The 17239-nt window shown below is 45.2% G+C and overlaps 3 protein-coding genes and 1 pseudogene across 5 annotated transcripts; 1 reads left to right on the top strand and 3 right to left on the bottom strand.

Moving 5' to 3' along the window:
* Positions 1–282: 282 nt before the first annotated feature.
* LOC124035706 (cleavage and polyadenylation specificity factor subunit 5-like) lies at positions 283–6499 on the bottom strand. The gene is made up of 7 exons (XM_046349299.1): positions 6222–6499; positions 3469–3669; positions 3284–3347; positions 1221–1310; positions 1044–1119; positions 847–961; positions 283–721 (listed from the first exon to the last, which is right to left on the bottom strand). The coding sequence occupies exons 1-7, from the start codon at positions 6344–6346 to the stop codon at positions 700–702; spliced, it is 693 nt and encodes a 230-aa protein (XP_046205255.1). The 5' UTR covers positions 6347–6499; the 3' UTR covers positions 283–699.
* On the bottom strand, positions 1321–3273 carry LOC124035705 (annotated as a pseudogene).
* Positions 6500–7733: 1234 nt separating the features above from the next.
* On the top strand, positions 7734–8609 carry LOC124034852 (C5a anaphylatoxin chemotactic receptor 1-like). Its single transcript, XM_046348270.1, has one exon. It carries the CDS (start codon positions 7734–7736, stop codon positions 8607–8609), a length of 876 nt encoding a protein of 291 aa, XP_046204226.1.
* A 116-nt stretch (positions 8610–8725) lies between these two features.
* Positions 8726–16898, bottom strand: acd (ACD shelterin complex subunit and telomerase recruitment factor). 3 transcript variants are annotated; one of them, XM_046348458.1, is made up of 14 exons: positions 16659–16898; positions 15875–16010; positions 15028–15152; positions 14755–14845; positions 14551–14630; positions 13262–13306; positions 12760–12806; positions 12491–12666; positions 12330–12408; positions 12054–12233; positions 11825–11938; positions 11151–11698; positions 10956–11032; positions 8726–9135 (listed from the first exon to the last, which is right to left on the bottom strand). In XM_046348458.1, exons 2-14 carry the CDS (start codon positions 15989–15991, stop codon positions 9030–9032), a joined length of 1785 nt encoding a protein of 594 aa, XP_046204414.1. In that variant the 5' UTR covers positions 15992–16010; positions 16659–16898; the 3' UTR covers positions 8726–9029. The 3 variants fall into 3 exon arrangements, with proteins under 3 accessions (XP_046204414.1, XP_046204412.1, XP_046204413.1); XM_046348456.1 differs by having other exon boundaries at positions 12054–12236; positions 16659–16896; XM_046348457.1 differs by lacking the exon at positions 16659–16898 and adding an exon at positions 16323–16642 and having other exon boundaries at positions 12054–12236.
* Between the last annotated feature and the right edge of the window lie 341 nt (positions 16899–17239).

Below are 17239 nucleotides of genomic sequence, written 5' to 3'. Positions count from 1 at the left end.
CAGAGTAACGCTGAGGTCCTTCAGTTTTATTTCAGAGTACTGCGCAACCATTGATATTCATTAGCAGATCTCTTTGTTTCTTGGGACCTAGAACTAGCATCTCTTTTGTCAAGAGTTAAAAAGTAAAGCATTTGCAGCTACCTACTTCCTTATGTCAATATAGCAGTGAAAGTTGACATTGATTCCAAATGACATCACAAAGTATATATATATATATATATATAGTGAAAACAATACATCAAAACCAAGAGGTCATCAACACACTTGTTATAAGAGACCAAGTCTAAATGAAAAGACTCATTTATTTTAAAGAAAATGAAATAGCATGACAGTAATACAGGTTAAAACACAACAGGAAACTCAATGCTGTTGTTTCTTTAATCAAACAAATGTATTCTGCTGCAAGAGCATAAAATCTGATTCTTGAGACACTGGGTGGCAGTATAAGAAATTACTGATTTTTTTCAGATCCAAACAAAAATTCTGACAGTGTATTTTCTTCCATCATTGTAAACAGCACTTTTACAGTCCCTTCTCTTGAGGTGGTGTTTTTTTTGTTCAGCCTTACCGGGAAGCCAGAGGTGAGAAGCCTTATTTGGATTTCCCCACATTGTTTTACTTCACCTCCATGTCTTCATTTCACCCATAATTGGCTGCACTCACAGAGTCAGCTAGCCACTGTGCCCATTCTCATACCATTTAGTTGTAGATAAAGTTGAACCTACAGGAAATAAATATGAATATACAGCATACCTGAGCTCACACACACACACCCTTTATACACATTCTAACACACACACAAAAGTGCTTAATACACAATATACAACACACACACACACACACTACCTGCTTAGTAGTTGCGGTAGGCTGGATATGATTGGCCCATAGCCGGGGGCGTTGTCATAAAGCTCAAACAGAGGGGCTGCCACCAGTTTGTAGTTCTTTGGGACTGCAAACAGAGCTGAGACACAGAAGCAAATATCACTCAAGATTATGTGTGTAGAGTATGTAGAACAGATTTTGACTAACTAAGGGGAACTTACCTTTTTCCTGCAGTTGAACCAGGAAGAGTTTTTTATGCTCCTTGGGTTTAGTGATGTGGGCTGGAATGTAGGGATACTGCAGCAGAACAGACAAACACAAATATTTACTGTAGGCTCAATATCTCCTCCTCGATACATTTCAGTATAAACTATACTGGGTGTTGGGGATGTGCTCACCTGTGGGGGTTCAAAGTTGGGGCGCCACCAGTTTCCGATGGAGTCATCGATCACCCAATCCTGCTTCACCCCGTCCTGCCGGCCCAGGATCTGACAAAGACACAGTAAAGACAATAACTATGGCATCAAGGCTTCCTGCAGGATCTTAGAGAATGCTACCCCACTGGTAGATGCAAACTACTTTAGCATTTTGTTAAGAGCCCCTGACACTCTCTAAATATTAACACGCATCACTTGCAGTACTGTTTTGGAAGCATAAAGAATGCATCTTTCATATCAGCGAGAAAAATATATATATATTTTCAAACTGTAAATTACTACACACCTTTATAGGGTTACGTTTGTGTTCCCACAAGACCATATCTCATTTCATTTACATTTACATTTAAGTCATTTAGCAGACGCTCTTATCCAGAGCGACTTACAAACTACCATATGTTTCTGGAGTTAGTCCACAAGCTTGACCACAGAGGCCTCAACTTAAACTCACATCTTCACCAGTCCTAATGGCTCTCAATCACAACTGGCTCATAGACACCGGCGGACACCCTGTTTCCAAGCTGTAGCTCATTCAGGGAAGTGGTCCCGTCTTTACTGACAAACAGTCGCAGGTTACTGTCTTCAGTGTTACTTATGTCACCAAAGTTCTGGCTCTGGACGATCTTTTCAACTATATCGTCAGCATCGATGCGGGTGTCATTCACCCAGGTGGGATGGCTCTCCACAGAATCCTGCTTCCTCCTATGGGGTCTGTTGGATGGCAGGATGGGCCGCAGATGTCGCTCTCCCTCTCTGGGGGTGTCTACAGTCACACTCAGGCCCCCAGAGGTGCTGCTTCCTGTGGAGGTGTTCCTCCGGTGTGTGAGATCAGACATACTGGAGGAGCAGGAGTGCTCGGTGCTGTAGCCTGAGATCTTGCTCAGCTGGCTGGCGTAGCTGGAGTTGCGAGAGTGGCCCGACTGGAACACTTCTCCTGGGCTGGCCACCTGGGTCTGGTCTGGCTCCTCTGGAAGTCCTGAGCTGATGACAGAGGGCCTGGGCTTCATGGACCGGCCCAAAGATGGGGGACGGTTAGGGGTTCCAGTGCCCTCACCCTTGCAGTCTAGCTGCAGGGTATGGTCCTGGCCTGAGATCGAGATGGACTTGGCTGTGCGGGGGGCGGTTTAAAAACACGGATCTCCAGAGAGGAGGGTCATCCCGATAGTCACCTTCAGTATGGAGTTGTCCTGTCTGGTATTCTTGGTGTTGTATCCCTCCAGTAGACAACAGCGGACCGCAGAGCCTGAGCCAGCGAACTCTGCCATGTTTAGGTCAGTAAAACCCAGCTTTGAATACGTTTTTCCTCCTTTGAGTTCCTTCCGCACAGAAACCCGACAGATCGAGGGATCCAGCACTCCAGTTGCGGGGTTGGCACTCATTTTACACAAAAAGGTGAACCTCTTCTTCCATCGAACACAGTTCTCCTGAACCTCCACTCTTGATGAAGTTGCAACAAAGTCTCCACCGTCCAACAATCGAAGCTTGCAGAACAATACTCCGTTGACAAAAGGCACAGCGGTCAGCTCCTCCAATGTCAAATGTGTCTGAAACTTGAATTTCTTTTTCACAAAAAAAGCCATTGATGAAGGATATTTTAATGAACCTTGAGACCGAACCAGTTTAGATTTTCACGTCACAACTTTTTCTTGAGTGCTTGATGCAATGCGCTTGTTTACAGCAGACATAGGCTGCCACCTGTGCTAATGAGCTACCTGTGTGTGAGCTAACTGAGGAGGAAGTGTTGTTCATGAACTGGAGGAACACAATGTGTGCAAACCTGCTACAATAAATTATTTTTTTAAAGATTATTTCTCAAAACAATGATTATTGATGTTTCTAAACGTTAAAACACAGCATTGGAATTGGAGTTTACATGGAGCCAAACGTAGGGGAATGGAATGGCTGAAAACCCTACATACAGAGAAGAAGAGTTTGAGAGCTAAGTGAACGCTAGGATGGATGTCATCCGAGGTTGTGATTCCAACTCTTGGCCGGCCTCCTTTGAGAGTGCATGTGTATCGTACCTCTGTCATCAGGCGTTTCAGCCCATCCACCTCATCCTCCCCCGGACACAGCTCTCCACCTGGCCTGCAAGAGAAATACAGACAACCCTATAAGAGAACCATACAAACACGCATGCACACTTTAAAAACAAACAGACTGTTGGTGTAACTCCTGCAGTCTGTGCTTGGTTGGTGGTAGTGCTTACAGTTTGAAGAAGGTGGTTCCCAGCTGCAACAGCAGTACATGAGGCAACCTGTGTTCATGGACAATAAGCACTCCCTCCACTGCCCTCCGCATGCCCAGCTTGTCAAACTCCTCCCTCATCCTCTGGAACCGTGCTGCCACTGAACTGTCCTTCTCATACAGAGGCTCCTTGGTCCCAAATGTGTAGTTGGTGAGAGGGTATCTGAAACACAATGTTATGAATACCATTTTTAAGGGTGAACATCCCATAGCATGCCTCTAATAACATGCACACACTACCCAGAACAGGCGATTGGTGGCACCTTAATTGGGGAGGAAGGGCTTGTGGTAATGGCTGGAGCGGAATCGGTGGAATGGAATAAAATACGTCAAACACACAGTTTCCATGTGTTCGATGCCATACTAATCGCTCCGTTCCTTCCAGCCATTATTATGAGTCGTCCTCCCCTCAGCAACCTTCACTGCTACCCAGTCAACCCCCCACGAACACACACTATATAGCTTTTGAATGAGGATGCATCAGATGACTATCAATTCATCATCATTTTTATGTCACAAACTTTGGCTGTCAAATAGGACAGAGCCAGTTGCAAAGCTAGCCAGAATCCAAATAGACGTTCATCACATTCTCTCTCCAGTCGGAAGGTGGCTATGCAACGATCAGGACAGAGCAGAGCCGGCTCAAGATACTGCTCGGAAAACGTACCTCAATCCAGGGATGGGAGATGGCAGCGTACTACTAATGGTCTCATCATCCTAAATGACAAATCGAGATTTAAATACTGCTAGTTTTTTCGTCAGCATGCTAGGCTAGCTAATTCTATAGCAGTCCACCAGATTCGACAACACTTCCAGTAGTTGCCCACCCCAATACTACGCCAGAGACGGTAGAGAAAGCAAGACAACCCACTCTCTAATTTTTTCTGATCGGGGTGGGGCCACTCTGGTTTACTTATTGCCCCCGTCCCGTGGGTGCCCCAGGGCGAGACATCTCACTGGCAAACGTTTTCTGGGCGGGACAGGTGGAGTGAAAGGGAGGGGACAATAAGTAGACCAAACCTAGCTCAAAGACAGAAGAATGAGCCAACAGAACAAGCCAGATATTTCACCTGATGTAAATGTGAAGCATCTGGTTGGCATTTCCACTCACTACCAAATATGGTGATGAGAGGAAGCCCAGTGGCTGGCAGTGGGAGAAGATGGAGTGAGATGGATTTTGGCAGACATTCTGCAAATTTTCTCATCAATTAAACATTTGATCTTAATACATTTGATCTTAATAATATTTTCTGTTTCCAAAACTATAATCTGTAACAGAGTGGACTGCATTTTGTAGATTTAACCCTTTTCCAAAGTTTCTAAAGGTGGTGTTGTTTAGGAGTGCACGAGTGAATTGAGTTCTTGCACACACACGCACTTCAGAGTAGGCGTTCCCTAACGGAAATATGCAAATACATGCTACAACGTGCCAATAGGATCTCACTAGCGGGTGTTGAGTGGTAGTGTTCTGACCTGTGGTCTGGAGTAGGATTAGATAGGGTTAAATAGTGGAATGGGATGGAGTTTTTATTATTATAGGGCAAATAGTAGGAGGGGCAATTTTCCACTACTGTATCAATAATTTAATGTAGGTAGGCCGTGAATGGTCTCACAGCAGTACAATAGGTGGTGGTGTATGCACCTAAAAGTTGGATGCGATCTGACAATCAAATCCTAAAGAAGTAAAGAAGAAGATCTCGCTAGCTTGTACTTGTTTCACATTTTACAAACATAATAGATTAATTCATATGAATACAAATTTCAATAGGGTTCATCGTCATGGGTTCATCGTTAGGCTAATTAACATAATTTACATATTTAATATTGTCAATGGAAGCTGTTGTATGCCAACTTGTTTTTTGGAGTTCAGCCTTCTTTTTAATTCAGTTTTGATTTGTTATAATAATTCTGCTCACGATGCTTAATTTACTACCACTGTAAATGACACAGATGAACAATCTTGGGTTAGTTATTTAAGCAATAAGGCCTGGGGGGGTGGTATGGCTGTTCTTTCGTATGACGCAACATGGAGTGCCTGGACACAACCTGTAGCCGTGGTATATTGGCCATATATCACAAAACCTTATATTGCCGGAGGTGCCTTATTGCTATTATAAACTGGTTACCAACGTAATTAGAGTAGTAAAAATAAATGTTGAAATACCCGTGGTATACAGTCTGATATACCATGCCTGTCAGCCAATCAGCATTCAGGACCTGAGCTACCCAGTTTATAATTGTATTTTATTTTTTATTATAGACGCATGTTCACGCGAGAGATGAAACGCCCACTTAAACAGACAATATCATTTGTTACGGTTCCTATTTAGCCACCATCTTCGGCTAGGATTAAACTTTTCATGGAATCCAATGGGCTGCTATAGCATTAGCCTAGCATACCGACGAAAAAACTAGCAGTCATTAAAAAATATTCTCGATTTGTTGGAATAACTGGGATTGAGGTCAATTTTCCGAGCCATATCTCTCGCCAACTCTGTGCTAACCTGATCGTGTCATAGCCGTGTTCCGACTAATGTAACCAACGTCTAACTTTAGTCGGATTTTGGCTACTGCAAAGCTTGCAATCCATTATTTTTTCCATACAATTGAATGAGACTGGTATTTTAGGAGTCTTTGCATAACCATGATACATACACACATAATCTGAAGTTAGAAACCAATCCTCGTCCCCCCCCCCTTCATCCTGTTACTCACAAATTAATGGTTCTCTCCAGGCTGAGTGGTTTTGCAGGCGCGCTCATGTATTTGTTCCCGCCGAACTGACTGACCCCGCGCGGCCAGCCGGCGGATGAGCGATTCGGAACAGGCACACTCGACATTGCTCCAATACCACTAAACAAAATCTAACTCCAAAATCCTCTGGTAGAAATGCAATGCAAAACATGTATTATAACAATAACAAAGAAAAATGGAAGGACGTAACCATGCGCAAATTGTCTTCTCCCTTTCTCCTTTTCCTGTTCCGTGTTTGATGCAGTAGGTATACTTCGGCAGTACCACCACCTATCGTGCTGGAGTCTAATAACCAGTAATAAAGTAGCTCCTGTAGATGAAGATCTTACTTCAAGAGACTAAATTCTGAGGTGGTCGAACTCTATCCAATTGCTTTGCCCTTGTCCAACATAACCCAAAGGTTGTGTTAAATGTAAAAACTATAACCCTGCATGGATAAGGTCATGATGGTTCATCAATAAAAGCACTTTCCTCCATCAAATCTAATTGTATTGATCAAATTCACATATTTAGCAGATGTTATTGTGGGTGGTTATGATCCTTGCTCCAACAGTGCAGTAGTATGTAACAGTTCACAACAATACACACTCATCTAAAAGTAAAATAATGAAATTAAGAAATATATGAATATTACATTGAGCAATGTCGGAGTGGCACTGACAAAAAAAATTGTTTTTTAATTCACCTTTATTTAAAAAGGCAAATACAGTAGAATATAATACAGTATATAAATATGAGATGAGTAAAGCAGTATGTAAACATTATTAAAGTGGCCAGCCTGGTTACGTAACCCAGTCTCTAAGGTGCAGGGTTACATAAGCGGGTGAAAGTCAGCTAATGATGGCTGTTTAACAGTCTGATGGCCTTGAGATAGAAGCTGTTCTTCAGTTTCTCAGTCCCAGCTTTGATGCACCTGTATTGACTCACCTTCTGGATGATAGTGGCAGGAACAGGCCGTGGCTCATGTGGTTGTTGTCCTTGATTATCTTTTTGGCCTTCCTTTGACGTCTGGTGCTGTAGGTGTCCTGGAAGGCACGTAGTTTGCCCCCGGTGATGCGTTGGACAGACCGCACCACTCTCTGAAGAGCCCTGTGGTTGCGGGCGGTGCAGTTGCCATACCAGGCGGTGATAAAAGTTTGTGAGGGAGTTATGGACCTCTGTTGAGGTTTTCCTGTAACTCTCATGGGTCAGGAGGCTATACATGAGTGTGTCATGTTGGTAGGCTGTTACCTTCACATAACACAGAGCTGTGCACACGTTGTATATTCAAAACAGGCCCAGCCCAGAGTCATACACAGGTACTCTTTGTTCACAGCATATCATCACTACCACCAGTAGTTAAGCCAATCTGGGGGACGACTCAGAGTTTAGTGTGTCACAGTCAGCCCAGCCAGACAGAGGTAGTGAGACATCCCTGTTTAGTTTCTAACCAGCATTCTCTGTGGATTTTAATAGTCTGGACAGTTCAGCCCCATGCAGCAGCCAGAGTCCTATCCGTACTGGCACATGGCCCGCGTGATGCCCAGCGTGATCATGGGCTTCTGTTGCATGGTGGGAATTCCTGGGAATGTGGTGGTTCTGATTGTCGTGGGGCGGAAATTTGAGAGTGGGAACTTCAACATGCGTCTGATGCTGAACCTGGCACTGTGTGACCTGATGGTCTTGCTGTGCCTGCCTCTAGTGATTAACAACCTTCTGAGGAACTGGGATTTGGGCTCTGCCGCCTGCAAGCTGCTCTTCTTTCTGATCTATTGCAGCCTGAATGGTAGTGTGCTAACCATCACCCTGCTGAGCGTGCAGCGCTATGTCCAGGTGCTGTACCCCCACAGCTGGGCGCGGCTGGGCCGTATGGGGGAAGAGGCACTCCTCCTGTCTCTGTGGGGGCTGGCAGGGTTCATTGCCTCTCCCGCCTTCTCTGTCCTTGACGTCAAGACATACGACAACCGCCAATTCTGCAGCTCGCACTACCAGAGCCTCAGACAAGAAATGGCCATCCTACTTGTCCAAACGCTGCTGGGGTTTGTAGTTCCCTGCTGCATCCTGGTGACGTCCTACTTCTACCTCCACAAGAGGGTGAGCCAGGCGGCCCTGTTCAGGCAGCGGAGGCTGACCAAGCTGGTCACCTGCATCGTTGTGTCCTTCTTCTGCTTCTGGACTCCGCTGCACCTGTTCAACCTGCTGGCCCTGGTGAACTTGGCCGTGCAGAATGAGGTTGTGGAGAATGTGTGTGACTCAGCTTGGAATATCCTCATGGGTTTCACCATCATCAACAGCTGCCTCAACCCTTTCCTCTATGCCTTCGCCTCTTCAGAAATCCCCAGGGCAAGCCCCCACCCCACCAGCACATGACACTGGCTTCCATTGAGTAGATATAATTGATTAAAGCACTATGTACAAGCATTATGTACCTGTGACTATTTTTGTTATGCTTATATTTTGCAAACATTATTCTAGAGGACATCTGATATGATTTGTATTTTATTATAGCAGCCAGTGAATGTTTGCATAAGGAAATAAGTGCATGTGTGTTATTCAAATGTCAAATTAAGGAAAGAACATCTGTGTAACTGACAATGAAATTATCTTGCTGTTGATAAATTCACATTTGCCTGCTTCACAATAGAGTTGACAATTCAATTACTAATGTATATGTATCAATATTCAGAATGTTACATAAACATAACAATAGAGATTCATAAAAAAACAAAGCTGCCTCTGTACACTATGGATTCAACACAATGGGAAGATGGGGGTGATGACCTCAGGTTGTCAACTGGGGTGAGTCTGGGGTCGCAGCTGTGTATCCTTGACAACCTCCGTCTGCATGGAAGGGACCAGGTACCGTACAGCCCAGTGCAACATGCCATCAGGTATCCTGCAGGATACGTACGGACAGACACACACACAGTTACACATTGTACACACATACAATGCCTTCAGAAAGTATTTAGACCCCTTGACTTTTTCCACATTTGTAGGTTACAGCCTTATTCTAAAATTGATTAAATTGTTTTTTCCCCTCGTCATTCTACACACAATATCCCATAATGACAAAGCAAAAACAGGATTTTAGAAATATACATTTACATAAGTATTCAGACCCATTACTCAGTACTTTGTTAAACCTTTGGCAGCGATTACAGCCTTGAGTCTTCTTGGGTATGGTGCTACAAGCTTGGCACACCTCTATTTGGGGAGTTTCTCCCATTCTTCTCTGCATATCCTCAAGCTCTGTCTGTCAGGTTCGATGGGGAGCGTTGCTGCACAGCTATTTTCAGGTCTCTCCAGAGATGTTCAATCTGTTTCAAGTCCAGGCTCTAGCTGGGCCACTCAAGGACATTCAGAGACTTGTCCCAAAGCCACTGCTGTCTTTGGCTGTGTGCTTAGGGTCGTTGTCCTGTTGGAAGGTGAACCTTCTACCCAGTCTGAGGTCCTGAGCGGTCTGGAGCAGGTTTTCATCAAGGATCTCGCTGTCCTTTGCTCCGTTCATCTTTTCATCGATCCTGACTGGTCTCCCAGTCCTTGTAGCTGAAAAACATTCCCACAGCATGATGCTGCCACCACCATGCTTCACCGTAGGGATAGTGCCAGGTTTCCTCCAGAAGTGACACTTGGCATTCAGGACAAAGAGGTCAATCTGGGTTTCACCAGACCAAATAATCTTGTTTCTCATGGTCTTAGTCTTTAGGTGCTTCTTGGAAAACTCCAAGCGGGCTGTCATATGCCTTTTACTGAGGAGTGGCCGGGCTGTCATATGCCTTTTACTGAGGAGTGGCTTTCGTCTGGCCACTCTACCATAAAGGCCTGATTGGTAGAGTGCTGTAGAGATAGTTGTCCTTCTGGAAGTTTCTCCCATCTCCACAGAGGAACTCTAGTGCTCAGTCAGAGTGACCATCGGGCCCTTATCCCCCGATTGCTCAGTTTGGCCAGGCCGCCAGCTCTAGGAAGTCTTGGTGGTTCCAAAATGCTTCCATTTAAGAATGATGGAGACCACTGTGTTCTTGGGGACTTTCAATGCTGAAGAAATGTTTTGGTACCCTTCCCCAGATCTGTGCCTCTACACAACCCTGTCTCTGAGCTCTAAATCAAATCACATTTTTTTTGTTACATGCTCCGAATACAACAGGTGTAGACTTTACCGTGAAATGCTTACTTACAAGCCCTTAACCAACAACGCAGTTCAAGAAATAAAGTTTAGAAAATATTTACTAAATAAAATAAAAAAGTAACAAGAAAATTACATAACAATAACAAGGCTATATACAGGAGGTACTGAGTCAATGTGGACAATCTACTGACAATTCCTTGGTTTTTCATCTGACATGCACTGTCAACTGTGGGACCGTATAGAGACAGGTGTGTGCCTTTCCAAATCATGTTCAATCAATTGAATTTACCACAGGTAGACTTAACGTCTCAAGGATGATCAATGGAAACAGGGTGCACCTGAGCTCAATTTTGAGTCTCAAAGCAATGGTCTGAATACTTACGTATTTCTGTTTTTTATACATTTGCAAAAATGTCTAAAAACCTGTTTTCGCATTGTCATTATGGGGTATTGTGTGTAGAATGCTGAGGATTTCAATTTTTTAATCCCTTTTAGAATAAGGCTGTAAAGTAACAAAATGTGGAAAAAGCCATGGGGTCTGAATACTTTCCGAAGGCACGGTACACACGCACACACGGCTTACTCACTTTAAATGGCTTAAATCCTTCGAAATGTGGCCACCCAGCTGATAAGAATATGAGAACAAAGTGCCATCACTGTGAACCTGAGAGAGCAAGACAGATAATTTACTTCACACCAATCTAACAAAATGGACAGGTTCAAAATTCCATTAAATGGTCAATATAAATACTATTTCTTGGTTTAAAACTGGTCACCCTTACATTGGAGGGCCTCTGGGGGGCTATTGCTGCAACTGCGTTCTGATTGCAGCTGCTTCCCTCCCCAATCCTGGGAATATCCTGAGTTTCAAACATCCAGGAGGGCGGGCTGCGTTTCTTCTGCATATCTTCCTCCTCCAAGGTGATATCATTATCCTCGGAGGTCTGCACAGAACTCTTCCTCTTAGCCTTACTACACCACCTCTTCACAACATCCTCCTCTTCCTCCACCTGATCTTGCTGCTCTGTGATTGTAAGTTGATGTGCTGTGGTTGAGCTACAGTGGTGGAGCTTCATGCCAGAGTGTTGGTTCTTTGTAGATAGACTCACAGTGAAGGAGGAGCCACTGGAGGGGAGTAGGCTGTGGGAGGGGCCTGGTTTTTGATAAGGAGGAAGGGAGCGCTCGCCTGACCTTTGGGTGGCCCCAGGGGTCAGGGATGGCACCTGGGTGCTGGTTGCCAGGGGAAATGTTGCAAGAGTGACTGGTTGTGGAGTGGAGTCAAGCAGAGACTGGCTCTTCTGGAGGGGGAGGGGCTCCGAGGTGATGGATTCTATCAGGGAACCAATGAGAGACAGAAGTCATAATATCTGTAGTACGGCACAAAGATAAATGTGCATGGTGTGGTGTGTGTGTGTAAAGGTTGAATGATTAAAAAGTTAAAAGGAAAGGAGCACACCATCAGATGCAGAGGAGGTCCTGAGCAGCTCCGCTGCTGGTGCAAACATGTCCCATGGGCTCGCCACTGCTCCTCCGGTCATCCCTGACACCACCTCGCCATCCATACTCTCCTCTGGAGAGAGGCAGAGAAAAATAGAGATATTTGTACACACACTGGGCTCTATTGTGGTAGCAGCATACTTCAGCTCGCAGTAACTGATAACAAATACTTAATCTACAGCACGGACCAGTTAACAAACATAAGTCATGAGAAAGTGTGAGCTCATGGGAAGGATGTCTTCTCTCCAGAGGCATTGGCCTGTCAGTCTGCCTGCTGTCAGCAGCAACGATTGGTTGATCTGTCTCTGGTGGGTCTGTCGGTCTGTCTTCAGATGGAGGGACCAGTCCACTCTGCGTTTCACTGTTGTCTTCTAAATAAAACACAACGGTCAGTTCAGAAAGACAGAACAGGTATAGATGATTTTCAGGAGTGAGAGAGATGGTGAGGCATCCTTAAATGTTACCTGAGGGTGCGTGCAGTTTCTGACTCAGATCATCTGGGATGTGTAGGTGAGACACAGGGACATTGAAAGTATCCTCCCTCTAGGAAAAAACAACAACCTTCTTGTAAAGTTGCAGATTTCCTACTGTTTTCTTACATTTAATAGGTTGGTCACACACACACCTTATATCTGAACCTTTCAAAAGCCCATCTGGTGCCAGTGTATGTGAGGGCGTTGGAGGTTGAGGCCTGTGGGGAGGAGAGGTTTGTGGGTGTCCTCAGGAGTTCCATCACATCCTTCAACAGAGACTGGCGCCAGTCATGCTGCCACTCCCCCAGCAGCTCTGACAGACTGAACTCTAGGAGACAGGAAACACAGTCATATACACAGGTGTGGCAAACAATAAGGATACAAATCATCAATGTAGTGCAGAGTGTATAGAGTTCCATACCAGACTGGGTGTTCTGAGTATGGACAGAATCCTGAGCAAGCAGGGATCTGGGGATAAAAGAAAACACATTATCAACAAATACAATATACAACGTAATGTACACATGTATTATACGCAACAACAAAAAATTAGCAAACACAGACACTTGTCTCTACCTTCTTGCCCTTTGTGCTGTTGTCTGTGCCCAATAATGTTTGTATCCTGTTTTGTTCTGCTACCATGTTGTGCTGCTTCCATGTTTTGTTGCTACCATGCTGTGTTGTCATGTGTTGCTGCCATGCTATGTTGTTGTCTTAGGTCTTTCTTTATGTGATGTTTTGTTGTCTCTCGTCGTGATGTGTTTTGTCCTATATTTTTTGTTACATTTATTTTTAATCCCAGACCCATCCCTGCAGGAGGCCTTTTGCCTTTTGGTAGGCCGTCATTGTAAATAAGAATTTGTTCTTAACTGACTTACCTAGTTAATTAAAATAAATAATAAATACACACACCCCATGCTCACCTCCATGTTGTACAGATCCTTTGTCTGACTGAGTTGAGCGATGTGCTGAAACAAAAGCCAGTTGGAGAGTCACTACATTTAATGTGTGTAGAACAGGAGGATTGTGAGGAGAGAACGGCTCATAATAATGGCTGAAACGGAGCAAATGGAATGGCATCAAAGACCTGGGGTTATATCCTTCCTGTTTGGCCCTGTCCGGGGGTGTCCTCGGATGGGGCCACAGTGTCTCCTGACCCCTCCTGTCTCAGCCTCCAGTATTTATACTGCAGTAGTTTGTGTCGGGGGGCTAGGGTCAGTTTGTTATATCTGGAGTACTTCTCCTGTCCTATTCGGTGTCCTGTGTGAATCTAAGTGTGCGTTCTCTAATTCTCTCCTTCTTTCTTTCTCTCTCTCGGAGGACCTGAGCCCTAGGACCATGCCCCAGGACTACCTGACATGATGACTCCTTGCTGTCCCCAGTCCACCTGGCCATGCTGCTGCTCCAGTTTCAACTGACCTGAGCCCTAGGACCATGCCCCAGGACTACCTGACATGATGACTCCTTGCTGTCCCCAGTCCACCTGGCCATGCTGCTGCTCCAGTTTCAACTGTTCTGCCTTACTATTATTTGACCATGCTGGTCATTTATGAACATTTGAACATCTTGGCCATGTTCTGTTATAATCTCCACCCGGCACAGCCAGAAGAGGACTGGCCACCCCACATATGCTCTCTCTAATTCTCTCTTTCTTTCTCTCTCTCGGAGGACCTGAGCCCAAGGACCGTGCCCCAGGACGACCTGACATAATGACTCCTTGCTGTCCCCAGTCCACCTGACTGTGCTGCTGCTCCAGTTTCAACTGTTCTGCCTTGTTATTATTCGACCGTGCTGGTCATTTATGAACATTTGAACATCTTGGCCATGTTCTGTTATAATCTCCACCCGGCACAGCCAGAAGAGGACTGGCCACCCCACATAGCCTGGTTCCTCTCTAGGTTTCTTCCTAGGTTTTGGCCTTTCTAGGGAGTTTTTCCTAGCCACCGTGCTTCTACACCTGCATTGCTTGCTGTTTGGGGTTTTAGGCTGGGTTTCTGTACAGCACTTTGAGATATCAGCTGATGTACGAAGGGCTATATAAATAAAATTTGATTTGATTTGATTTGGAAACCATGTGTTCGATGCATTTGTTACCATTTCACTCAATCCACTCCAGTCAATAGAATGAGCCTGTTCTCCCCAATTAAGGTGCTACCAACCTCCTGTGGTGTGTATGTGTATGGATTTAGAGGCCAGGATGTGCGTCTCTTACCAGCAAGGGGTGTTGTCTTTAGCAGCCCCAGCTGATGTGGTGGTCAGCTCATCAACCGATAAGTAAAACTGGCTCTTTGTCTGAGGAGATGAGGACACATTTAGAGTAAAATAAAATATGAGTGGTAAAGACTAAAGAACATGAACTGTCTCTCTAAGACCAAAGGACTACTAGTACCAGTATTATAGGATCATTCACACGCACCTGCTCAGAGTCCATGTTGAACTTCAGTGTGTATGAAAACACACACACTGTGCAATTAATGAGACTGGAGAAGCACTCACGGTCCTCCTGCCTGCCAGAGGATACAGATAGATGGAAAAGCATATTATCTTAATATGTTTTGTCTCGTCTTGTTTCTCCTTATGTTGGCTGTTAGATTTGTACTGGGCTTAACAAGATATGGTTTATAAATGACATACATGTAATTTAATACGATCTCATAGGCCCCTTGGCTTGTCCTAAATGTTAACTCACTCCTGAAGAGTCTCCCAGGCGTCCTGGGTCAGTATGGCGGGGATGTGCACCACTCCATCAGAGAGGAACAGCAACGTTGTCAAACCCTCAGTCTGCCGGGCCTGGGACTCTGACATCCGGCCAACCTACAGAGAGAGACAGAAAGGTGTGTGCAGCCTCCCGAGTGGTGCAGTGGTCTAAGGCACTGCATCACAGTGCTAGCTGTGACACTAGAGATTATGGGTTCGAGTCCAGGCTCTGTCGCACCCAGCTGCGACCGGGAGGCCCATGGGGCGGAGCACAATTGGTCCAGCGTCATCTGGGTTAGGGAGGGTTTGGCCGGCAGGGATATCCTTGTCTCATCTCGCACTAGCGACTGCTGTGGTGGGCCGGGTGCAGTGCACACGGTCGCCAGGTGTACGGTGTTTCCTCCGACACATTGGTGCGGCTGGCTTCCGGGTTGGATGGGCATTGTGTCAAGAAGCAGTGTGGCTTGGTTGGGTTGTGTTTCAGAGGAATCATGGTTCTCGACCTTTGCCTCTCCCGAGTCTGTACGGGAGTTGCAGCAATGAGACAAGACTGTAACTACTACCAATTGGATACCATGAAATTGGGGAGAAAAAAAGGGTAAAAAATACACACAAAAAAAGGTGTGTGTAAAATAAGTGCCCTCTTGTGCGCACACACACACACACACACACACACACACACACACACACACACACACACACACACACACACACACACACACACACACACACACACACACACACACACACACACACACACACACACACACACACACACACACCTTCTAAACTTGGAACACAGGCCTTGCATGAAGTGTATGTAGTAGATGCCTCATTACCCCCACAACATGCGCTTTCATCAGAGTGTTCTTCTTCTCCTCCTCTGGCTCTGTGCCATAACTCAGGATGACCTGCTCTATCCAGGGCTCCAACTTAGTCCTCCTACCCCGAGTCATGGCCACACACCCTAAAACACTGGGGACAGGCATGTACAGAATAAGTTGAGAGTTGCACTAGTCTCTTATGCTATTTTCAGTATAATAGCTAGTTACCTGTTACACTAACTGGTGTGGTGACTATAATATCCATACACAATTGTGGATGTATTAGCTAGCTAAACATTGCAGTGAAAAGGCTCTCATGGTACTAACTTTTACACACATAACTAGTTTACAAACTAAACTAAGATCAATTAGAACTATAAGTCGCTCTGGATAAGAGCGTCTGCTAAATGACTTAAATGTAAATGTAACTAGGCCTAGCTAATAGAATAGATCATATCCATACCGAGCTTTGTTGTGAACTGTACGGCGAGGTCTTCCTCCTACTCGTGTGACCGCAAACTTAGCTGCCTACACCTAACGTTAGCTAGCTACTGTAGACCCCCCTTGGTCAGTGGTTTATAACCTTTTTCAGTTACTGTACCACCAACTGAAGTTTGCTCTTCCCGGAGTACCCCTGAAGTATTTGACCAGTAGGCCTATGGTCTCATGAGTCTACTCACGTACCCCCTGTGGATAGGCCATGTACCCCCCGGTTGGGAACCACTGCCCTAGGTCGTCATGTCGTTCAGATGTATACTATTACATTTGGGATCAGAGGCAAATAGATATTGCAACTCACCTGATAGTAAAACAACGACAACCACTTTTGAACCTGGTTAAATGTAGTGGTTCCACTGAGTGTTACTTTATTTACGTTCCGTTGGTGAACCTTTCCACAGCAATTGGTACCCACTGCAGTCCCCTATCATGGGAACACTGTTCACGCCATTTCGATACCGAAATGTGTCCTGTCCCACTGCACACGCGTGCGTGCGTGCGCTCGCTCGCTCGCACACACACACACACGTTACATTCCTTTCCTTGTCCATTCATGATCCCTTTTCTAAAATGTCTGTATTAAAGTACTTATGGAGAACACCTGTACAGTCCCTTCATCTACCCTTAAAAAAGAAAGGAGATTAAGGAATTATGCCTATAGGAGTACCGGGAGCAACATCTCCTTGTGTAATTGCTTGACAATTTGTCCTTGGAAACAGGTGATGGCCAGATATGTATTCTGCTACCACATATTACCTTCATCAATCCAATCATTTCTGTCCCTCAAGGTGTGTCATCGAGGGAATATGGGAATAGGGCAAGGATTCACTCTGGTACTACCATGACAAAACACTTCTATCTCAGACATTCTCTCCTTTCACC

The sequence above is a fragment of the Oncorhynchus gorbuscha genome, linkage group LG05 (assembly GCF_021184085.1).
Source record: "Oncorhynchus gorbuscha isolate QuinsamMale2020 ecotype Even-year linkage group LG05, OgorEven_v1.0, whole genome shotgun sequence".
NCBI classification, from domain to species: Eukaryota; Metazoa; Chordata; class Actinopteri; order Salmoniformes; family Salmonidae; genus Oncorhynchus; species Oncorhynchus gorbuscha.
The sequence above is the reverse complement of the archived record's forward strand: the minus strand, read 5'-3'. Positions and strand labels throughout refer to the sequence as shown.